The 25,319-nt window shown below is 45.6% G+C and overlaps 1 protein-coding gene across 1 annotated transcript in view; it reads right to left on the bottom strand.

Annotated features, from left to right (window-relative positions):
* Positions 1-7,569: 7,569 nt before the first annotated feature.
* LOC142579492 (cell adhesion molecule Dscam1-like) overlaps positions 7,570-25,319 on the bottom strand; it is a 45,595-nt gene continuing 27,845 nt past the window's right edge. Inside the window, exons 12-19 of the mRNA XM_075689735.1 lie at positions 22,646-22,945; positions 21,354-21,539; positions 19,878-20,203; positions 15,409-15,484; positions 14,028-14,051; positions 12,573-12,636; positions 11,847-11,965; positions 7,570-8,887 (exon numbers count right to left, since the gene is read on the bottom strand). Coding sequence (XP_075545850.1) covers positions 8,826-8,887; positions 11,847-11,965; positions 12,573-12,636; positions 14,028-14,051; positions 15,409-15,484; positions 19,878-20,203; positions 21,354-21,539; positions 22,646-22,945 — 1,157 coding nt within the window. The 3' untranslated portion in view covers positions 7,570-8,825. The remainder of the gene's footprint in view (positions 8,888-11,846; positions 11,966-12,572; positions 12,637-14,027; positions 14,052-15,408; positions 15,485-19,877; positions 20,204-21,353; positions 21,540-22,645; positions 22,946-25,319) is intronic.

Here is a 25,319-nt window from a genome sequence, read left to right on the forward strand (position 1 = left end):
ATCGTTGTCACTAAGTCGTCATCATGCAATCGTCGTCATACCATTGCCGTCATGCCATCTTTGTCACGCTGTCGTTTCACTATCGTCATCACGTCAATATCACCATCCCGTTAGCCGCCGTTGTTGCTTAGTGGCTGTTTACGCCGCTCGCTAGGCTGTGTGTCACGGTGCTGCTGTCGGCACGCCAAATTTGAGCGCTGTTTGCCCATTGCTGAAAGCTGAGCGAGTTGGTTATCGTTATTATGAGAAGATTAAGCATGAAGTTCACAGGACGAACGCGCATTTAGTGTTAGTGTCATCTTCCTTAGCGCAGTAACGATAGCTCAAGATCGTGTCATTTGGAGCAATAGGTCTTAACAGGTCTGTGTCATCTGCAGGAGCTCCAAACCATTCCCTTAAACTCTTCAATGTGTGATGTCGTTAGTTCCCTGTGACTGTTTGCCCAATAAGTGGTGGTGTAAGTGTGGAAATTGCGCTTGCACAAGGTCGCTTTGACACAGTTGTCATCAACGTTACTAGGCTAGTCTAGTAACGTTGGTTGTCATTGCCTGTTATTAATAGTAGAAGGTCGATGAAAAAAAAACATTTAGTTGGAAGTAGTGCCTGTAGAAAATTTTTATCTGAAAGTATTTTTGTCAAAGTTGAACTGTACAGCAGTTGGGTAATACTGACAAGTGCCAAAGTGATCTGCGTTTTGTGTGGTCATTGTGCGTGGTATATAGGTGGTTTCGCTCTTGTCTGTGCGTCTCGACCGTCAGTCCGAGATGTTTTCTGCAGGTGTTCTCTCATTTGCGCTGTTTTTATCATGATAGCAAAATAATAGCGGGTACACAATGCAACGGCGACGCCCTTGCTATGCCGTCGGATGCCACAGTGAGGAGTCCGGCACGGCGCGCCTGCGGTGTTTTCTTCTTTTTTTTTTGTAGCAGGCGATACAGCGATGACTCTGCCCTTCTCGACGTCGCTAAAGCCAACGTTTATAGTAGATACATTGGCGCAGCCTATGCTGAAATGGATGTCGCTGTCGGTGGGAGGGGCTTAGAGACAATGATTTCAAGTAATTTCAGGTTAATATGTGCGCTGAAGCCCAGTTCTTTCTTTGTGTGTGTGTGTGACCATATTGGTCCATCTTCTCTCAATTACGATGGTAAAACTGAGAATAGTGAAGCTTCCATAAAAAATGTGGCAGAGGGTAATATTCTGGATATTCACAAATTCCGACATAATGTATAATTCGTCATCTCGTCAGCTCGGATTGACCCAGAGTGCTGCTACGGCTCTCTGATTGGCTCAAAATGCCACAATCACAGAATTTGACAATGCGGCGGAATTCGACACAGCTGATTATTTTCTTCTTCTCAAGTTGCGTTCAGAGGCGCTTGTCATTTGTTTTCATCATGAGTAGCACATTGTGCTAACGAATACTTTTCCTTTCTTCATAGTAGAACTGCTATCACTATTTGTGGCGCCACCTTTCGGCACGTCCAGAGCCAGTAGCGCGTAATGTTTTTATTTTTCTATAAGCAGATCTTTAGCGACAGTTGCACACCCTACACAAATGCGTCGTATTTACGACGTATTTTGAGCGTGACGTGCGTCATCCGGCGTCGGCGCGTTCATTTCATGATGTACGGTTACTGCGCTCTCATTTTGTTGAAAGGAGTAAACTGCGGGGTATCAAGTAAATTAATTGGTCCGGGAATACAGTGGAGATTACATAGCGGTGTAATGTGGAGAGGCTTACCCGGTCGACCTTATGCTGCAAAATTGCCGTGACCTATTTTTTACACACACCACTGCACCGCTGCGCGACGCTGCAACCATAATAAGCATACAGCATTTACAGCTTGGCCAAACTGTGTCGTGATGCGTATGGCACCACGTCGTGTTCCGACCTCGAGAGTCCACTGCCGCAGCGATATCTACTACGCATTCCTACAGGTCTTACTCTCACTTGGAGACGTACGTCACACTCTGCTGGGTGAAAGCTTCCAAAAATCCGAATTTCACCGCGGCTGGCGGGTAAGACCAGTTTCTACGGCAACATGCATGCTTGTACGGCAGTGTGCCTGGAATTCGCAGCAAAACGAGTTTTGCTTTGGTTGAGCGCGTCACGTGATTGAGAAAACCCAGGTTTGATTCCAGGTGATGCGGGCCGACATTTAAGTGAAATAAGCTCTATTCCACTCTTCATAAGTGGGGTGGAACAGCAGACGAAAAGCTATGCTTTAGCTTGCTCATTCGTACATTTGATTACTTGCTGTTGTAGCATAATATTGATATTCGTCAAGTTGTCAAGTAAATAACGCGTATGTTTTGCCTATCACTTTGTATTATGTTTAGGCCCACCGCGTTCAAGTCTATGTAAACAGTAAGCCCAAGCAAAGGGTGGTCGCGAAAATAAGTCGTTTTGCGGGAGGCTTATGAACCGTGAAACGGGTTATATCCTATATTTTACTATATAACTTATATTTAACTATATATAACTATACTAAATATATAAGTATATTTCCCACAAAGTGGGAAATATAGTTATATATATATATATATATATATATATATATATATATATATATATATATATATATATATATATATATATATATATATGTATATATTCATTAAATGAAGCAGCCAGTAGCGCCTTCTGTCCCAGTGCATGGTACGGCGTTCTGGAGAAGGCGCGGGCAGACTGCCTATAAGACTATCTGTGCTTGGACATGCGCGGACATTGATTAGCCATGTGAGGTTTCACGGTGCAGGCGGAGGAGTGGATGCAGTGTAAAAAAAAGTAAAGCGTGAACGTGCGTTGATAAGCTGCTTTGCCGCAAGAAGGGTCTAAATGCAGCGAAGCACGCTTTACAAACCTAATGTAGGGGTGATAGGAGATGGAGATCGTCGGGAGAGTCCTCCATCCTGCTGCAGGACTTACATTCAGCTGTTGCTGTGGACGATAATGAACTATGCTTCACGAAATATATTATTTTAGGCGTTGGAAATTGAAAACGCATACGTTGTAAACCTTGCTTCACTGGCTTAACGGTGAAACATACGAGTGCTTGGAATTTTTTTTTAGTTTTTGTTTCTTTAGTTAAGGGAAATATTTTTCACTATGGTGAGGATTGAGTTTGGCTATACGTCAGCGAGACTGTTTATGACGGGGGTTACCCATTCTATGTTTTGTTCCTCTTGCAACGAGGCAGGGTCGATCGATCACTTTCTTTGCTCGTGCTCGTGCTGCCGTGGGGATAGGGACGGGCTCTTTGAGATGCTATAAAAGAAAGATATTGGGTATACGTTTCTACAGCACCTGGTATACCTTTAAAAATCCATCATAGACAACAAGGAAGCGTCACTTCTTGCATACATACTAGTTTGTTGGACGTACTTCCGGTGAAATGCCTCAAGTATGCTAAGGAGCACAAATTGCCGGCCTCGATCTCCAGAATAAACTCGCCTGTAGCTACCACCATCATCATTACAAATTGGTGAGTAGGAGTGGGGGGGGGGGCGGGGGGCGGGGAGTGCAGAATACTTGAATAATAATCTCAAGCACGCGGACGTTCGCGCTCGGACTGTCAATTCTTCCTGTCGTTTCTTATGGTAACTACTTCAGTGGTCCTTCTTTTAAGGACACGACACACTGTCGCAAATCGCAAGTGAAAGGGCAATATGTCACCTACCCGACTGTAGCACGAAGCTACAAGGAAACCCAGCTTTGTACTACAGTTGAGTGGATGGCAATTTTCTTTTTCACGAACTTTCTTCCACTTTGCGGGCTTCCGCAGAACTTACTTTTCGTATCGTACGTCGGGTGTCGAATGATCTGTTATGTGTTATCGGCTGGCACTTCTGCAGCACGTCTGTCTGCAATAGACCGCCGTTGGTGCCAATTAATTGTCTGTAGTACTTTCCGCTTTACACTGCACTGGAATTCAAGGGATCCTAAAATACAATTTCGAGATGACTGCCTTTGTTTACTTTGCCTCCGATATAATATGTCAATGGTTGCCAAGTCGCTCTGGCACACATGAAAATGGTCAAGCGGACGCAGCTACCCGATCTGCTCATGAAGGCGTCAACGGCTTTGCCATTCCTCTTTCGAGAGCCGACGCAGTGAAGAAAAAAAACTTTCCGCGCTTGTGGGTAACCTCATATTGGTTCAATGGAATTCATTCGACTTGACAAGCGCACGCTTTAATACCCTGGACTCTAATTCACAGCTCCGTATTCCGTCCAACTTCCCAGGACGTGACTGCGCCCTTCTACTCCGTCAGTTGTTTGGAGGGGCATTTTCAAATGCTCACTTCTTTTCGGTCGGAATGACCAACAGCGTCATTTTGTGACTTCTGCAGGCGCAGCGAAACGATCGTGCAGCTTCCTTGCGAGTGGGCTCGTTTCGACCCGTAGGGAGAGAGAAGCCTTCTCAGCCACGCTAGAGCAGTTGGACAAGCGCCCTCTAACAGAAATTAAAATTCTTGGAAACCGGCATACAGAAACATCAACGCGAGCCACTATGAAGCTGCTGCTGCATTATTTAAGAGATATATGCCAGTCTCTGTGACAAGTTGTGACCGTGCACTGTGTGACGTGGAATGTATTAGTGGGACACTGATACTTTGCATGACTATGTAAAATCTTTGCAGACTGTGTGATAGCGTCCACATGAACAATTCTGCTTTGTCTCTTTTTTGTTTTTTTTTCTCTAATCTTTCGCCCCCTTTTCCCCCTTCTCCGGTACACCTAGGTATGCCAACCGGAGATATCCTCTGGTTGATCTCCCTGTCTTTCCTTTGCCTTTATCTCTCTTTCTTTCTAAGGTAGCGCAACGGGCACAGAACAGCCGAAGGTGACACACCGCGACCGTGGTTCCGATGTCTCGCGTCTCATGCTATTTCGCTGTTTCACAGAGTAGCCGTGCATGTACCCTTCGCTACCGCGAGTGGGCAGGCTGCAAGCAACTTATTTTATCATTTGGTTTTGTCTAGGTGACAAGGAGCCGATATCAAATGCTCCAGCGGCGTATGGTGAATTGTGTATAGCGAAAAAATAACGACTTTTAGAAAGTTCGACTAAGTAGAAATGAATGACAAAATGCAGCAGACGTAACAGTTGTTTTGAGCAATGTATAGCTTGTGTAGCATCTTACCTTTTCAAGAGCGATCATAAACGGGAGCCGCCAGGTCAGGCGTGTGTTGATCACTGAAAGTGCTAACGTGAGTATCACTGGCTTGAAAAAGAAAATTCACGCGCTATAGCTTGCGTGCTCGTCGAAATGTTTTTTAGAGCTTCGACTACCATCGTGGCGTCACGCCGCATACAATGGATCACGTTTCTTATGGCGCAGACAATTTCATTTTATTTAATCCCTTGGGCGCCGCATGCGGCGGTGTATCTTTCAAAAGAAAACTGAACAACGTAAGTATAAGAAAATTAATATTTTATTCATACAATCACGCTGAACAACCATACCACATTCTACGTTTTTGTACTTGGACGTCGACGCACGCGAGCCAAGTACTGAGCACATTTACCCAGTAAAAGCTGTGATGTTGTGCTTCAGTTACAACAAGCAGTTTCCCAATGCCAGCACTCACGTTTGTAGCCCGACTTATTCTCTAGCTAGGGATTCGGACGGCTGTAGTATTGGGGAATTACGATGCACAGCTAGCTACTAGAAACGAACGCTAGACGTATGAATTCGGTAGAATGTCAAACGAGCACTACGACTTGGCAGTGCATGCTTAGCGTCACAGGTTTTGAGTAAAGTCCCTTGAGTTGTTTTTTTTCTATGAAACGATGTCGCCAACAGAACGCCGGAACTTATGTGCTAGTCTTCCAAAGGGCACGCGAGTCATCGAAGACAATATGCCGAATGGCACACTTGTTCTTCAAAGAGAAGAAAAAGATCCATATTTTGGGGTTTTACGTGCCAAAACCACGATATGATTATGAGGCAGGCCTCAGTGGGGGACTCCGGATTAATTTTGACCACCTGGGGTTCATTAACGTGCACCAAATGCACACAGTGAAGAGAGCCCTGCTGTTGTCCATCTTGGAGTTTTGTCCAGGGCTCTTGCTTTGAAATAACGTACGAAAGCTGAAAAAGATAGCCTATCTGTGGTTACTGAAATTTGTACCGATTATAGCGCATGGTTCCCTTTTATGTCGTTCTTACTATTTTTCCCACGATCATGACCTTATTTTTCTACTTAGAGGCACAGTGCAACCCTTTCTTCTTAACGCTACAAACAAACAAACAAACAAACAAACAAACAAACAAACAAACAAACAAACAAACAAACAAACAAACAAACAAACAAACAAACAAAAAACGTTCGCGATCTGTAGACAATGCTGCCACGAGCATATAGGTGGAATAATATTCCGCTACATGTCGCAGCGGGTCCACAAACTCGCACGGACGACAGCTCGCTCTTACCCGAGGCCCTCAAGGCCTCCTCTATTATGTCCAGCCTGTGACGTCACGGACCAGCGCGCGACCGTACAATAGAAGAGAGCCATTCGGCAATTCGTCAATGACCACGAGTTAATGCCGTGCGAAAGCTCGGGCGCCGCGTGCGCACCCACCCGATCCTCTGGCAAACGTGGGAGGGGCGGTTGCTGACACGTCCCTCCCGTCCTGTCACGGCTACTCTGACGCTCTCCAGCACCTTTGCCAGACGCTAACCTTGAGTAATTTATCGGTTGTCCCCCGCGGAACGAAGAAAACGTAAGAAAGGTGCAGTGACCAGGGCGTTGCTATACCGGTGCCGCCCCAGATGAGAGAGATAGAGATAGATAGAGAGATAGAGAAAGAAAAAAAAAAACGTTTGAAAGGTAATGCGGAAGGTAAGCATCGGAAGCCTTACACCTCGTTTATTATTACGTAATTTTCAAAAATTTCTTACGATATATATTCATTTAAATACACCGTCGCAATATTTTAATAATAACGCACGAGTGACGACCGCACGGCGTGTCAGCGGCCTTGAAGCGGCGAGGGACACTCAAAGTGAACAGCGATGCAGATGGCTACAGAGTGGATTTTTAGGCACTTAATCCACGTACTGCAGCCAACACGCTTGATACGTTTGTCTTGACGCTATACGATCAGATGTAGTGTATGTTAAATAGCCAAAGTTCCTTGCTTACACGGACGCATCAAGCGGAGCAAGCGCGAAAAATACAAAATACGGTAGGAAAATGGCTGAAGTGCGGGGGAGAGCTGTGTGATAGGCATATATATAATTTATTGCAGAGGAGCCGAGTTAGTTGCTAGTCTACTGCAGAGCTCAGGCGAGTCGCCATTGGCAGGTATATTACCACAACCACAAAAGAAGCGGAGGAGCCGAAAAAAGGCGACCACGTAACTTTAGCCGACAGTACCTCCAGTGAACTTTGCATCATTCTCAGCTCAGCCTCGCACGCCTTCTCTCATACCTACAGCCTATACCGCATGAGGGGTGCGATCTTATTGCACCTGGACTTGATGCGGAACCTCATGGCGACATCAATGCCAAAGCCCATAATTCGCTTGGAGGGTCCATATATTTGCTATCACAATAGAGAAGCCCCCTCCACCCCCCCTCCCAAAAAAAAATCATTTTCAGTTGCTAAACACAACAACAGGCATTTATAGACGCAAATGACGGAAGTTGGAATTTATAGGCACTATAAAGTCAGTGATAAGCCATTTCTTAGCTTATAATTTGTGCTCATACATTAGAAGGTAGTGACCGTGGCACGCGGGAACAAACAGGCATATGCCTATAATCCGGTCTCAGCAGATCACATTTAAACTGGAAATCGCCTTGCCTGCTGCACGTACTGTTGGCGATCCCGGCACCACTAGCTGCCACAAGACCGCTGACACGACTTGCGGTCGACGCTCGGGCGATATTTAAAAAAGAAAGAAAGAAAATAAAAGATTGCAAGGGTGTACACCGAACTCATTTCAGTGTGTTCTTCAGTTTGGAAGAAGATGTGTCACAGGGACTCTTTAGCCAATACTTAAGGCAAGAAAGAAATGCAGTGTAGGTAATTCTTAGAGGGAACCGTCTAGCAGATCACTTGCGCTTCTTACGCGCTTCAGGTCCGGTTGATGACGGAAGCAATGTTTACGCGCTGTAGAAGCTGGCACCGTGCCACCTTTCGTGGTTCTTCAACTGCACAGCCAGCCTCTTCCGAGGCCTTTAGAAGAGCTTCAACTTAAGTTGGTATTTACTGCACGACATGTTTATCACCAAAGAAAGGTAAGGACAGCGCCTTTGTCGTTCCTGTTTTTTCTCGCTGTACTTGTCTTTCGTTAGCAGTAAAGGCGTCTTCCTAGGCCAATCGCATATGAAAATTTGTACATATGGCGCGTTTCCGAGTTCACGCAGGGAATGAGCCTGACTCCGCGCTTGGAAGCCGATCTTTCGCAACTCTTATACTTCGAATTAGCGATGTGCCTTTTCAATGCTTCTCCATGTTTCCTGAGAAATATCTTGTCTTCCACATAGTCTATACGTCAAATTAATGGGAATGTTTATTAGATTGTGCCAAACATAACTCCAGCTGGCTAAAGGCGCGTCTAGCGCAATGTAAGCGGGGAGAACTTCATTTTTTGTATGCTCTTATGGGTGATTCCTAAACGGAGTGCTGTCGCATAAAGGACAGTCGTAGTATATTTATGCGTTATTCATATGTATATCTATGATGTCTCACTATCATGACAGTATTTCACACCGATGCAATGGTCTTCTAAGGCGTTGCAGACCGCTTAGAGTTGGTCTCCATTTTTCGATTTAACACTGTATAAAACAAGGCAACGGCGGCAAAGTTCAAAACACCTCGGTGAAATGCTTATATGATGACTGATCCTGTTGACTCCTCGCAAGGGTATCTGAAAGAAAAAAAGGAAGAGGGGGAGTAGGTTACATAAAAAAAATTTGCCGACCATTACGATATTTTCTAATGCAAAATTTGAGCGCAGATCAGCTGACGCGGGCAATTTATCTCGTGCGGCACATTGCAAACGGAGCGAAGTTTGACGCAACTGCCTCGCTAATCCGGAGATTGCGAGAGGCAGCGCGTGGGTGACGGGCGCGATCCACAGCAGCCGCCGCAGACAGACCTCCGCTCATACAGCACGTTGTTTCCATATATGCCATCGGTGGACGCACTCACCACATGCTTTATCTTTGACGTCATTGGTGAACAGTCGACGGCGCGCTACTATGGCGCCATCTCGTAGCGGTCGTCGCCGTGGAGCCCGTCTTGCGCGATACTACGCTTTTCTTCCCCCGCTATCGCCATATATATGTATACCTTCCTCCTCCGCTTTCCGCCTCATGGTTCCCCTGCAGCGTCCACCGCTTTCCTCCTAGCGCTCTCTTCGCTATCACCATCGTTCATTCCCCGCAGCGCTCCGCGTTCACTCTTTCATCCTTCGCTGCGATCGTTCGTTCAGTTACGCTGAGGACGCCGAGGGACGCCGACGCTCAATGCAGGAACGGGCGCCTAAGAGCTGCACTTTAAAGAAATAGAAAGAGGGAGAAAGTGACCAGCCAAAGGCTCCCTGTGACCGACACTGGATGTCAATGTCCCTCAAGCAACTATCTCAGCCACAGTTCAGCTCTTCTGCCCGATCGAATCCCTCGCTGACGAGTGAGTATTAGTAGGGCGCCTCGAAGCCACTATCGAGGCAACCTATACGCACTGGTGTCACGTGAGACCCTATAGCGCACCCAGTCCACTGAATCCCCTGTGCATCGGCCTAAATTTAGCTGCGATATATTTTTTTACGGACCTTCACAAATATATATTGCACTAACAGCGCTAAGAAGTCGCTTTTAGCAAGACTTTCTGCTGTTCGTCAACAAGACTTTCTGGACAGACACAAATAATCACTATTCACGACAGAAAGCAATATTCACGAAATCAGCAATATTCACGAAGCTCATTATCACTATTCTGGGTTGTGCTATTGACACAAACTTGAAGGCGATCTTTGCCTGACGGAAAGTCGTCGTGTACTTTTTTTATATTGAAGTGAAAATAAAAGAAAGAGATGTAGCCACCCCATGATGGTGACGGCTGCTCCTTTTCACACAGTTCAATTCCTTTAACGGACGCGTTATTCGAGATTATTGTGGTCAAATTCGGCGCTCGCTTTGATGAATTACGCGACAGAGATTGGGAAAAACGTCACGAAGTCAACGTTATAGTTTTAAAGCACGTGTGAATGAGCTTATGGTTATTTTTCAGTATTTTGTTAGCCATTCTCATGATAGGCAAATTAACAGCGCGTGTAGTGTGTTGGCAAGCAATGTTGTCGTGGCCGGTAACGCCATGCTTGGTATTTTGTGAGCATCACAATCCAGCCGCCGAGAGGGTCTATAACTGCACTGAACTCTGCTTGCCTGCTTGCGTCACGCCTCTTCCCAAACAACCGTGCCACCTGTTCTCGTAGAGTCGAATTGACGCAATATCTTGATAACCGACTCCCCTAAGCCTGCACGAATACTGGTTACAGGAGTTCTATGAAATGAGTTCTGTCACGTATAGCGATCATATTAAGCTGTGTGCTGCATATATGAACAGTGAAGTGTATATAAAATATTATGAACAGACGAGCGTCAATTAATTGTGCCCATTAATTGTAACATATTTAAATTATGCCCGTCTGAACAAATTATACATCAGCACTAACGCTGTTACTGTAACTGCTATACATTGCTTAGAAAAAAAAAAGTGTAATTGAAAGAACAGCAGCACACTTTCTGCTGCCAATAGGCTTGAGTGTCAGTTAGCGATTCTGAAATGGCATTTCAAACCACATCTACATAAGAAACGAAATGGCAATGAATCAAAGCGAAGCGCAGGATATAAAAGCACATCGACGTTTTATAAGTTGGTAATATGCGTTTGTATTGCCTTTTTGGTCCTTTTGTGTCCGTTTTTACGTTGCCTCGTTTTTCAAACCACAGATACTAACTCCTCGCTCAACAGTCTAACGACCTGTAGGGCTTAATTATACGGTAGATTTTCATTGATCAAAGGGCTGATTTTAGGCAAATGTCTCGATTAATGATAAGTGTAAAGAGAAGGAAAATCCCCCAGATTTACTAGAACCTGTGGCATATATATATATATATATATATATATTAGACATCATAGCCTCTTCTCACACCTCTTTGATGGTGCCTCGTACACCTACCGATTCCTTAACGTTGTCACGATACTGCGAGCATTACGACAACGTTGACGTTGGCCATTGTGAGAAGGACGATGGGGAGCTTTAAGGATGGACTATCCGCAATATTGGGTGTTCTTAGTGTTCTCGACAAATAGCACCGTGAGTATACTTTTCATTTATGTCTCTACCCGTAACAATATTAATTTCCATCGCTAAAGCCACGGCGGCGTCATCAATTTGTGGGTGGCTCTTGTGCGGCTTCGCTGTTACATGTATATTTATAGAGCGGCGCAACTTGCGCCAACGGGCATAGGTATCCGCATAAAGATGCCTCGATAGCAGCGCCGTTATGTCGATACATTCTACTTCGCATATAACGTCAGTGCGACATTTGACGAGCGCTGCGCGTAATACAGCTAAACAGGTATGGGCCTTGGGGTATCTCCGTTCTGAAGGAAGAACCCACTTTGCTCTGAGCCGGATATTTCGGAGGTGGTATCTCAGATGGCTATACCGATTAGCGCGGTACTTTCTAACGCTGCTTTGGCAAAAAAGAGGGAGGAGGGCAAACATTTTATCTTCCCCTCTGCGTAACCTAAATGGCTTCAGCGAAAACATGTAACGTGTGTCTCGAATTCACAAAATGGTGCACGGATGGACTCACTTTGATTTGACATATGATATCGAAGCCTATCTCTATCGCATTCGGCCTCTGAGAGCTCTTCCATGTCCATCACTTCACCACTCATCAGCACCTCTGGTTTGGTGAATTTTCTTGGGCTTCTGTGTAAAAAGACAATGCACCGTGGGAAAGATTTCAATTTTGCAAGTCCGCGCGGGGGGTTTAATTCTCAAGAAGAAACTTTTATGTTATTGAGCTCTAAAAACAACTATCCAGCTTCAATGCGACTTTGTTGACCTTTCGAAGATAGAAACTGAAATAGACAGTTAACTGATATTTATGTACGGAATATCGACCATTATATCGACTCGACAAACCGTTGATACCATATATTGCTTCAAGAATGCACAACTCAAAAGTATAATTTGAGGTTGACAGCTTGCCAGATACTGGTCGCCATTTATGTTTCACGATTTAGAGGTGGCAACGCTGTGCTTTACTGGAAATATGTTATCATAGGCGTAGCATACGAGTTTAAGTAATTGTGTTTTTCGAAACACATTGTTACATTATTCCGGGGTTGAAATGTTTGCTTTCAGAGGGGAAACTGCAATCGTTGAGCAACATTCGCAAACAACTGTGAGGGAGGGTTTGTATTCTCCTGGTAACACTTCTTTGGGAGTCTGAATAAGATATCGGCACTTGATAGTTTGGTCAAACATGATATAAAAGAAAGAAGAAAGAAAGAAAGAACACTCAACTACCTACCTGTAATGTGAAACTTCCTCGCCTCTTGAATACTTGGTCTCGTTGCCGACAAATTCTACAAAATCTGAAAATATATTTTTTTCTATTACAATTAATACAATAAAAATTGCGGCAGACCTCATCTCACGATGACCGTCAACGGTAATGCGATTAGCATTCAAGTAATGTAGCGACACGCCGTATTGCTGATGTCACGTTTCTTTAAAATCTGTAGTGGTCATTCTGAGACTTCCGTTGCTTCGGCTATATGCAACAAACACTGTCTCCTGTATTGGCTCTCTTTACTACGGTATTCGCATAGAAATGTCACCTATGAGCATGATGGCATGACGACGACTATATGACGACGATGGAATGACGAAGAAGGAATGACATCGGTGGTACGACAAAGGCGGTATGACAATGCCGGCACAGGGACAATGAGATGACGATTCCTGAATGATGATGATGGTATAGCGATGACAGCGTGACCAAGACTGCATGAGGACCATGACATGACGATGGCGTGATGATGACGGTATGATGACAAATGTATGCCGAAGTTGGAATGACTATGATGGTACGACAACGAAGGCTTAGTGCGACCACGATTGCGACTGTCTGAGGACGATGCAATGACAACAACGCAATGACGATGATGGCATGACAACGGTATCATGACAATGGGATGACGACGAGTGTATGACGACGATGCCATGACAACGAATGTATCGGAAAGAGTGTATAAAGACGATGGCGTGACGATGACGGCATGACGAAAGTCGGATGTTGAAGCTGAAGTGACGGTGATGTAAAGACCACACGGCATCACGGCGATGGTATGACAACGAGTGCATGGCGACTGTCATGACGATGATGACGATGTCGACGATGATGGCGTGACGACGACGACATGACAAGAATCGGATGACGATGCTGGGGTGATGACGATGCAACGACCACGACGGCACCACAACCACGAGCACATACCTAGTGGCCCAAGCTACTAGACAGCTTAGGCCACTGGGCTGGCGTAGAAGGCGGGACGACGACGGCAGAGCAAGAGCCATATGAAAAAGCTGGAACGACCACGACGAGCATATAACTTGAGGCCCGAGCTTGTAGACAACTAGGCGTAAGAGGCTGGCTGACTGGCTGGCTGGCTGGCTGGCCGGCTAGATAGATAGATAGATAGATAGATAGATAGATAGATAGATAGATAGATAGATAGATAGATAGATAGATAGATAGATAGATAGATAGATAGATAGATAGATAGATAGATAGATAGATAGATAGATAGATTTTTAAAAAACCTGAAGTAGACAGGGAATGCTAACCACGTTAAAAGTAAATGGCGAAGTACCATGGATAAGTACCATGTTAAAAGTACTGTGTCTAAGTAGCCAGTCTGCAAGCCATGTCATGTGATGAGACCAATGCGCGAGAAAGGAAAGCAAAACCTTTGTGTCTTACCTGCGTACAAGTCCGTCTCTCCATCTTAAAGAGAAGAAAGAAAACACACACACACACGTGACAACCGAATGACACGCAATGTACTACGGGTCTTTACATGTCAAGCGGCCCGACGTTTTAAACAAAGTTAGCCATAGGCTCCAAAACAGGAGAGAGAGAGAGAGAAAGAGAGAGACACACGCAGAGAGAGCGAGATAAACGGGGTGGGAAAGGCGGGGAAGTTAACCCGAAAACATTTTGATTTGCTATCCTGCACTGGGGGAAGGGTAGAGGGAAATGAAAGACGGGAGAAATAGCGGAGAGAAACTCCAATAGAACACTTGCAATAGACGTCACTATACGGAGCATGGCGCTAGTTGCGGTGATCGGACGTGGAGATAGAGCTTGCGGGTTTTACGCAATAAGTGCATCATAAGCAGGCAGCAGTGAGGGTAGTAAATAAACTCATTCAGCTCGCAAGGTGTATAGCAGTTCATGAAGAAACTAGGTGATGCCAAAAACACAATGACTGAACAGGCAGAGCATTCGAATAAAAAAGGTAATTAGGACGAAGGATGCGCCTTTCGGAAGGGCCGCCGTGCAATCAGCATTTAAATATAACTGAATTTATAGATATTAGAACTAACTTTTTCCAAGACATTTGTGAAGTAAGAATTAAAATAATCATTCCTTCTTCTCTGCTGTCTTTTCTTTTCCCTCGCTTAATGATTGATCATGGTGAACAGCGCATACAGCGTGACGCCATGTTTACCTGAAACCATCTAGCCCAACCTAGAACCCTCGAAAATGTTGTAGGCCTGTATTTCGTGATTTGAAAAATCGCACTTGGACCAATGAGATCCATTTTGAAACCTTCACACAGAGAATACAAGCACAAGCATATTCAAGTTTATCTGTAAATCATGGCAGTTTTCCTCAACAAACAAGTGTTGCGTATTTTCAACAACTCTAAGATTCTGCGCTTTTCTTATGCAATCATGTTACTCTTTAATGAAATTTGGTGCCTGGTGGCCGATCCTGGCAACGTGCAAACTAAAAAAATAAATAAGCATAAAAATAATATAAAAAGCTAAGAAGTTCAAAACCTGACGATAGGAATTCATAAAACAATCATGTTGAAACCATCAAGTCGATATGTCCCCGAGGGAACCATTGAATCTGTGCGGTTGGCATCGGACAAGATTTTTTTTTTGCCTGTGCACTTGTAAAACTCAGTTGTGTATTTGCAAGGTGCGATGCTATAAGCGATGGTGCAGGTGCGGCACTAGGACAAGGACAAAACGCATCTAAGAGTGAAACAAAGATTAAAAGAAAAATAGAAGCGAAGATGCAGTGCTCTACGGCTGGGATTCTACGTGGGTGGAGTAATCAAAGAGCGTACCTTGATCTAAACTGAACGCCCCTGTGGGAAGCGGTTGCATCCAGAGCCTTGCATAAGCTGTATAGTCTTCACTCTGCTGAAGCAAAGGAGACACCAGAGAGCTACGATTTACCATTCTGTCCTCGCCTATAGTGCCGCACAACTGCGGTATTCTTACGCTGGGATCTCAATGGCTGTTAAGAGGTTCTGGGCTATTCTAGGGCAGAGACCAAGCGAATGCATTAAAGAGTCCCTGCAACGCGCCAGAGAAAGCTTGATGAGCGGAACCGACGGCATCGTCTCGGTGCGGCGATTTGGTGTACTTCGTTGACAGGATGTGACGAACGAAAGTGCCGCTATGATAATTGGTTAAAAAGCGTGTGCGATTTACGTTCGCACCGCATTGTGAATACCGCGAAAAAAGCTGTGACATTACGTTTTGCAGCCATTTTAAGTATTACAGAGTCACGCGCAAACTGTTGCAACCACGGCCGGAACTACGCACCGCAAGCCGAGTACTTTGGCGCGCCAACGCCACCTCGCGGGAGCTATTGGAACCATATAAGTGACGCCATGGCCTCCGAGATCGGACCGCGCGCCGCCCGATTGTGGAAGCCAAGGAAACGCCATAGAACGCCATAAACAGGCTGAGAAGGTTTGACAACCATGGCGCGCCGACTTCCACTAATATCCTGCTGCTATTGGGTGGTGCCATATGACGTCACGGGGAAGTGAAATGAGCAACTTAAAGCAGCAAACATTTGTGTGGAGGGTGACTGTCATGTTGCTTGTACTTTGATTTTCCTCGGGCCGATTAATTTGGTTTGGGTGGGTCAATTTTCGCAATTCCGTTTGCTTTATGTTTTATGGCATGCTCAAAATAGATCTAGAGCAAATATGGCGACCTGAAAACGGCGGGGTAGGGTCCTTTTAAGCCCAAGAGACAAACCGAAACATTACGGTCCTTAAAATGTTGAGCCTTATTTCTTTTAGAGCCACTTTCCTTCGAAGCCTCAAATGTTCGTAATTGAGAAACGATGTCGTTCTGCAAATCACACGCCTTTTATACCATTCGAGTAGTTCCATAAACATATTCGCACCATCTCCTACGCATTATGTTCTCGAGTTATAAAATACGTTAATTTCCGATATTTCATACATATTTTACTAAGAATTACTATTTTAAACCTAGCTGTTAATGGCGTCTTGTCGATGTTGCTAAACAAGCAATGATAAAAGATAAAGCTTTTCATTCACGAAGTGCCTAGAGTGGTTTATTAGTGTCGTGTGCACAGGGCTCCTTAATTATTATTGCGTTGGAATGAGTCAGCTTATTGGCAAACAGGACAATTATTTGTACAATCTGCGTCTACGATTCCTTAGTATATAGTACTAAGTCATTCATACCTTCTTGTTTTGTTTGTTTGTAGCCGTTGTCATCATCTGAAGACTGATTATCTTCATAACTACGTCAATGTAGTACTTTCAGCTACTTTGTAAGGTTTCAGATATATCAAGAGCTCGCTTTTGACTAGCCTGTAGTAGATGTTTTGACAAAGCATGGTCTGGTACCGCAGCCAATGAACGAAGTCCGGCTTGACTGGTACGTACAATGACCGAAACTCGTGACTGACAGAAAACTTGAGACACAATGTTATTTTAGCACCATTTCGTTTATTTCTAAATGAGGCCCACATTATCTGCGAAGAGGCGTGGCCTCAGTTGCTTTGATACCCGCTCGGCGTGTAATGGCCTCAGCACATCGGTGCGACAAGTCAACGTCAAGTTTCCTGGTTACATTGCGATCGCCAAAAAATGGGACGACGCTCAAAAATATTCCACATGTAATGCAATAGAAGTTCTTCACGACTATCAAATATGTCTACACAACGAAGAATTTTAAGTAAAAGAAAAGTTAACTATTAGTCACATTAATCACACGTTAAGCGCCAGATGCCCATACAGATTTTGATAACAGCACATGAAGGAAATGCACTTCAAGCAACCTTCGAAAGTTACTTTGAGTTCGTTTTGGAATAAGAGAACGTGCATATTTCATGAAACCATGCGTTTGTGACAAGCATTAAACGTTACAGATGTAATCGAATGCATTTACTGATGTGACGCCGATTCTGTAAGGATACCTAGTCTCTGTAAGTCTGTAAATATCTGAAGGAAGTCAGAAACAACTGATGGTACCCTAGCTGCACATTTTCTGCAAGTTTATTTAGTAATCCTAGCAGACAGTCAAATTGACTCGTCGTCATGTCAGGTGGCCTGACGCTGAACACATTTAAAACTGAAGGTCTAACTCGGTCATTCTTAACGTAGTCACACCAGCAATTGCTTTCACCATCGAGCGATAAAGCACAAACACTTGTTGGAAGATTTTTCAGCCTTTATATGAATTTAGACATATATCAGCAGATTCAACCAAGTGTCATATGCGAAGCTATCGCGTTTTGGACAAACGGGCACATTGATAGTAATGGAAGGCAGACACACAAAAACTGTTAATCTCTCGCATAAAAGGCACAACATTGGCGTATAACTCTAGGTTGCTGAGAGAAATGCAGTCAACAGCGATAATTTCATTGAGCATATGCTTCAACAAGAGCCGCATATATATCACGAAAGTATTGTGACAGTTAACGTGTAAACGAAAGGACGCAGTCACCCTTAATCTCGCGTTGTTGTTATCAGGATTATATTTCTAATCGATGTTATCTTATAACTTTCATTAATTGAGGTTTTAAGTCGGCATGAGTCGCCACCTCGCTGCTACGAGGGACACGACTCACGTCTTTAGGGGAATGTCGTGTTCCTCCGACTCCAATATTTGAGCTCATAATACGCATTCACACAGAAGACATCGATAAAGGCTATATGAAGACGGGGACACTTTTTGGTTGCCCCTCTTTCGCCCCATCGCCTTTTGACTGATATCATGTTCGTTAACTTACTTACGCGCTTCGTACTGGACGGCAATTTGCCATGCATTGCAACGCGACACCGCGAAATTAATTCTTATATCAATGCGGGCACTAACCCTACTACCAGACGGCCTTTCCTGTTGAAAAAAGTTACTCAAACTAATAACACGTACAGCTGCGTTAATATAAGCTGTAGGAATATATCTGTGCATGAGAGAGTATTAGCTGAGCCAGTCGCTTATATAACCTTCTATAAAGCCTGAAATTCGGTATATCCAACATTAGCTACATTGCTTAGCATCCGAAGCAAAGTACAGTGAATTTAAAGAAAATGGCAACGTGAAGACACATCCTGCAGCATTTCAATGTTCAAGCGCATAGATAAACACAGAACACTGTGAAAATCTTGCTAGGGGCCGCGCGTCAGTGCGTTCTTTCGTTCGTGCGCAAAATTTAACACGGTGCCGCTTTTCTATATACATCTGTTAGAACAAATTATTTAATTCAAATTTAATTTGATTGAACGTGGCGGGCGCATACAAGGAGGGGCTTTGCTAGCGCTCACCCCGTTCTTACAGTCGCCGAATAAACGTAGAGCTAATGAAATGTTTCATTCACTCCTGTTTATTCCAGCCCAGCACCAACCTTAAATGAGCTTTCAAAAGTTCATAAGAGTGGCATCTTAGCCGCATTGGTGGTCCATACTTGCCCCTAGTTACACTTCTTTAACGAGCATTAAAAAGCACGTCATGTTGTTTGCTTGAAATTTGCTTGGAATTTTCAAGGCAATTTTACCATGTGAATAACAACATTCGATTAACTTGCCGACAAGCCGTTCGCAGGAACGTCCTAATGGTGTCACTCAGTTCTACACAACAAAAAAATTAAGCGAAACTGGATGCATTGTACCACAGTTTCTTTGGAGTCCGACTGAAAAGCACCTTTGCTTCAGTTATGTTCATCTGTTATTAGTAAGGTTGGCGTTTTTAAACAAAACATGCTTAAGACCAACATGCCGTTGGCATGCTACTGCGCATTATGATGACAAGTTTGGTTAAGACACCAACAAGTAAACATAATTACCATTCGAACTCACTTTTCATTCGCCGGCGCGTTAACGTATACAAGCATTATGCACGTCTCGCCTCATTTTCTAGTTGAAGCGTCAATGCAGATGAGACTACAACTTAGCGTTTCGACACGCTACACCGTTTCTATCAGCAAACGTGTCGGAGAACCGGCGTTCGCAGTTTCGCTAGCGCGCGACAGAAAAAGAAGTTCCGTTATCGAGCGCCTGCGACAAGTTCGTCCCATTTGTCAACCACTGCATACAATTTTTTTTCTTTCGCAAAACTTCTCGTACAAAAGAGCACACACACATACACACACATATATATACACACACACACAGTCGTGTAACAATGCCACGTCTCAACAAGAATAATAAAAATGAAGAAGAACACAATGTCTCGGGTCGGGGTTTGCGTGTAGACACATAAGCAGCACACCAGCGGCTATGTCCTTCGGTTACGTCCTGGTGCAGAGCAGTTCGGGTACCTGTTTGGGCCTGAGCGGCACGTCGTACAGGTGCGTCCTGTTGCCGCCGTAGCGCGTCCGCTGCAGCGTGCCGCCGCCGCTGCCGAAGTCGCCGCCGCCTGCCGACGCCAGCCGACGTCCGGGTGACGCGCAAGACGACATCTCTCCGGCGACCATCGCCGACGACGCGGCCGCCGATACCTGCGTGGTGGCGTACGGCGACGGGTAGTAGAGCGGCTCGCGCTGCGCCGCGCCTTCATCTCCGGACGAGTCGCAGAAGTGCTGCTTGTCCTTGGGGTAGGCCGACATGGACATGCTGTCCGTCTTGCGTACCGACTCGCTCGAATCTGCGAGCGAGAAGGTTAGAAAGAAAGAAAGCTGAGCTAGTTGGTAAGGATTCATTATGCAAAAAGGAGGTGAGGCGTGGAGACTGGACACAAGAGTAGAGAAGTGGGCAACACGAACGCCGACTTCGGTTGATAGTCGGCGTTCGTGTTGTCCACTTCTCTATACTCTTGTGTCCTGTCTGCATGCCTGACATCTTTTTTGCATAATGAGCGCGAAGGGTAGCGGGAAGTGATTACGGCAAGGAGAAGAAAGATTGCGCGGTAACTGCACTGCTTTGCAGTCTCACTCGGCGAAGCGCCGACCGTAATGCCGGAAGAACGAGCGCGAACATAAGGTAGGAGAAAGGAGGCGAGCTGACCCGCCGTGGTTGCTCAGTGGCTATGGTGTTGGGCTGCTGAGCACGAGGTCGCGGGATCGAATCCCGGCCACGGCGGCCGCATTTCGATGGGGGCGAAATGCGAAAACACCCGTGTACTTAGATTTAGGTGCACGTTAAAGAACCCCAGGTGGTCAAAATTTCCGGAGTCCTCCACTACGGCGTGCCTCATAATCAGAAAGTGGTTTTGGCACGTAAAACCCCAAATATTATTATTATTATTAAAGGAGGCGAGCTGAGGGAGCACGGCAATATAGACTGGCCCGCGAGTGACGATTGTTGTGTGTGCATGGTCGATGCAATACAGACATTGCGTAGCGACTAACGTGATAACTTGAGTTTCTCGAATACGCTTTTATTGAGGTCTTTCAATATGTAGAGGCAAAATGAGTCGAAGATGCCTGAAAGCAGACGAGAATTTGGCTACATGAGCATAAGCACCAGCGCTACCACCGACCGTGTTAGTTAATCCGCGAATACGATACGCTTCCACAATAAGCAAAGGAAGCTGCTTAGGTTATTTCCATAAGCAGGTTGAGACAGTTTAGAAGTGCAGTGCTCGTGTTCTTTTTCCCAGCCTTCGTCCCGCTTGCTGTTGCTAGAAAGAACCATGAAGCAGACAAAATAACATAATCGTAGTTACAAGTATTACAGTATGGCTGGGAAGTATGGCTGGGAAGCTGGGATTACAGTATGGAAAGTATGGCTCCACTGCCAGTTAGGCGCTACCTTTACACTGGGCTAACCTTTTGGCATTGCTCTCGGCTACTCACATATGTGCTGCGTGTGGCACGTGTCGTAGACGTTCTCGCGCCTGCGCAGCACTAGCACGACGCCCACGACCAGGCAGATGACGAGCACCACGACCACCGCGCAGGCCACGGGCACCAGCACGGCTGGGTCGCGAAACAGGGACCCACCGCTCTCCTGGGACTGAGCCGCCAGGGGCGCCACCGTTGCTGGAACGGATCGCGGCACGGATGTAAGCGAGCGATGTTCGCTTCTCCTGAAGTGTTGCAACAGAAGCGCGTTACCGTTGCCGTTCTTCAGCAGCACGCACAACGTCAGTGGGTGTCAGACTCGCACGTGAGAGGCGCCGGACAGCATCCGCGGTAGTATTACCTCCGTCCGAGGCTCCGAGCCCATTGTCGTGGGGTCTTCCACGATCCTAGCGACATGGCGGTCTAAAATTCTTTACGACCCGCTTACAAGCTTACCATACGCTCTACAACAGAAGCTGTTAGCCGCTCCACGTTACCTAATGAAACACGGCTGACGCACAAATTGCCCAATCGGTGGGTATGAAAGGCCTGAGCGATTTGCCCTATGCTCTGGTCACGGTTACGCCAAATTATTTGTATCTCGGACAACTTCGGGGTACACTTGTTGAATGCAGTGCAATGCAAGATTAGAGCCTGTGATAGGGTTCATACCGTTGAATTGCTCTCACAGCCTATATAGTGTTAAAGCTGCGAGCTGTTTGGCCTATGTACAATTTGACGCACGACGGCGTTTGACAGTACAATAAATTTCTTCATCGAGCAAAACGGAGCAGGTGCAATACCGACAAATAAAGTATCATTGCCTGAGTGATACTGAAACATGGATTGACAAAAGCTTTCTAATATATTCTTTAAAAGCTTCACCAAGCAATTTTCGTGGTTAATTCGTCCTATTTATAATAAACAGTGGTCGAACAAGGGATGTATCAGGCTGGAGCCAAAGTTCTAACACGGGGTCATGTATTTGGTCGTTAGGGCGCTTTCATCAGGGCCCTGATAAAGACCCCCTTGTCCAAACGTACATAAGTCGCTATATAAGCTACGTTGCATTTCTATAGCGTTTTGATTGCCTTCAGTACACTTGCTCCTGAGGTGCAATTGAATCTCATGCGCGATTCTGAGACATTCCTTGTTCGACCAGTGTCGATCACTCGAGGTCTCAACTTTCTGCACGAACCACTGTCTTGTTTGGATTCGTGCTACTTGTGTTCATACATTTATGGCAGTGTTCGTATTGCATTCACTGGGGACGTGCATACGAATCGCGGTGTCTCCTGACTCACCTCCGCTGAGAGTGAGCGTGGCAATGCGGTACTCGACTTCAGTGGCGCTGGCGTCGTTGTACGCGGACACCATGATGTCGTACCACGTGCCGGGCGCCAGGTCGGGTAGCGTGACGGGCGACTGCGCCATCTGTATGTTGTTGGAGAGCAGGATCCAGTCCTGCTGCATGTGCGGCTTGTACTGGAGTACGAAGAAGGTGATGGGGCAGCCGCCGTCGCTCCAGCCGTCCAGGTTCACAGAGATGCACGTCGAGTTGGCCGAAAGGACATTCTGGGTTTTGTCCTGAGGTGGGACCGGACCTGGGGTGTCCGAGGAAGAAGAAGAAACGCTGTCATTATAAAGATGAAGCCTAATTATGCTGTTTGCCATGTCACCCAGTGCTTGCTTTGCGATAGTTTGTTTCTTTTATTCTTTCTTGCTGTGCGTAGTGTTAATCTCCTTCTGTGGTATCGGCGAAGCAAGGTAGCGAGGAGACTCTTCAACACCTTCTCTGTGACTGTCCTCGCTACAATTTACAGAGACGATTGCTCGAAATCGCGATAGCGCGATTCGACCAAAGACCTATAACAGAGGAACTTATTTTAGAATGCCGAAATCACAGACCATCGCAGCGGAGGGTGACGAGGGCATTGTTGCACTTTTTAAGGGCAACAGAATTGGACAAAAGGCTGTAGCCTGAACAGATGTTTATAGTGCCACAAGTGCTATTCTGCTGTGTGGTGACGGTATACGGTGACAGTATTTGACTGTGATTGTATGTGTATGCTTCTTTCTTTCTTTATCTCTACTTTGCTATCACTTTACCTCTCCCTCCCCTCTCTCCCCAGCATAGGGTAGCAAACCAGATCTACCCATCTGGTTAACCTCCCTGCCTTTCCCCTTTCTTCTCTCTCTCTCTCTCCTTCTGTGGTAAATCCCGCTCGTCAGTATGAGCCATGCTTTCAGCCTATAAATACAAAAAAGAAGCTCTAGTCCGTGGCCAATTTCGATTTTCTTGTTCCAGTACACGCGGAACGCAAACGTGCTCTATAATCTGTGCACTAATCCGATTTAAACGAGCTGTGTTTCATTTGCGAGAGAAAGGTAATTTCTACCGGTTGCAGGAACCGGAATTTCAATTTCGTGCACCATTTTTATTACGAAAGGTGCCGAAAAACTAAAAAATCCTAGGACACCTAAGCACTTCTTATGAGTTATGAAGTCGAAAGCATGATTAATGTCCAATTGAACGCCTCTGAGCGGTCCCTCGAGCTTTGTTCTGCGAGTAATGTACCATAGCGGTACTGCCCGAACCAGCAAGCAGCAGCAGCTTGCGGTACCAATGCCGCATGCCACCCACGTCCTGTGGGATGGGAGACGCAGCAAGCAGCCGCGACCACCAAGGCCGGCAAGCGCACGCAGCAGCTAAGCCTAAAGCCCCTTAAACTTCGTAAAGTGGCGCCACGCTTTGAAGAATGCCGCCTCCTCCTCGCGCGCTCTGGCCGACGCCGCGTCGCCATTGGCCTATTAGCATCACGTGGGCCCTCGCGCCGTGCTTCTTCGCTCGAGAAGCGTCTGCGGAGTGGCGAGGAACGCATGTTGGCGCCGTTGCTACGCTCGAGCGGTGTAGGCGGCGCCACGGTCCAGGAGGGAGCGTGAAAGAGAGGAAAACGAGGAGGATCGAATAAAGGCGGAGGAGGAGAGTGTCGCTACTTTACGAAGTTTGAGGGGCTTTAGCTAAGCCCAGTGGGGGTGAGAGAGAGATGCGGACCACGCACTGGTTTCCGAGAGCGAGGGTGACGTGGTGTCTCGGCGATGCCCTCTCCCCTCACGCAACACCTGATGCGCTATCGTCTGACGCGCTATCAAAAACACCTCACGCGTTATCAAAAGTAAAAACATGCAAATTATGCGAAATTATACAGAATATACAAAAATTACCACAAATATACATTAGAAACGATAGATAAACTTCGGAAGACTAATTCCATTGTTGTCGACATTATTGATGTCGACCTTATCATAGGGAACAGAAGAAGAATTCATCATTAGGGCAGACGCTTGGACAAGTTGGTCGTGGTTCATAACGTGCGCTACGCAAACACCGCAGTTCATTATTAGTTTTGTTAACGATATCGTCTGGGAGCCGCTTCCATTGTTGTGTTGTTTTTACGAAGAACGAACTACCACACGCGTGCGCTTTGAGTAAGTATTCTTATATTTTACGTGAATCATCTCGGCGAAGCGAGACGTACGTCGGTTTCGAGAGGTATTTTTGGGGATTAGTGACATTCTTATTATAATAAGTACTATGAAGAAATTTAAGCCCAAGTTTCTGCCTTTTTGTTGATAATGGCTCCCATCTCAATGTCCTTTTTATTTCAGAACTACTTGAAAATGAAACGCAGTTATTAGTTACAAATTTAGCTGATTGAATTTTCCCTTTTCGAGGCTATTGATGAGGCGCTGCTGATGAAGGTACCAAATTTATACAGGCCTAATCTAAAATGGGTTTCAGATACAAAAAGTAAAGTGTTTGTTGTTAACTTGGCTCGGACTTGTCAAAAGAAAAAAAAAAGCTTCGAATTTAAAATACATCCCTCTTTTTTTTCACTGTCATTTATAATATCTTGCCATATCTGCGTACGATAAGGATTTTCCTCAAAAGAGGTTTGGTTAGTGGCAATTTCAACC

The sequence above is a fragment of the Dermacentor variabilis genome, chromosome 4 (assembly GCF_050947875.1).
Source record: "Dermacentor variabilis isolate Ectoservices chromosome 4, ASM5094787v1, whole genome shotgun sequence".
Classification (NCBI taxonomy): Eukaryota; Metazoa; Arthropoda; class Arachnida; order Ixodida; family Ixodidae; genus Dermacentor; species Dermacentor variabilis.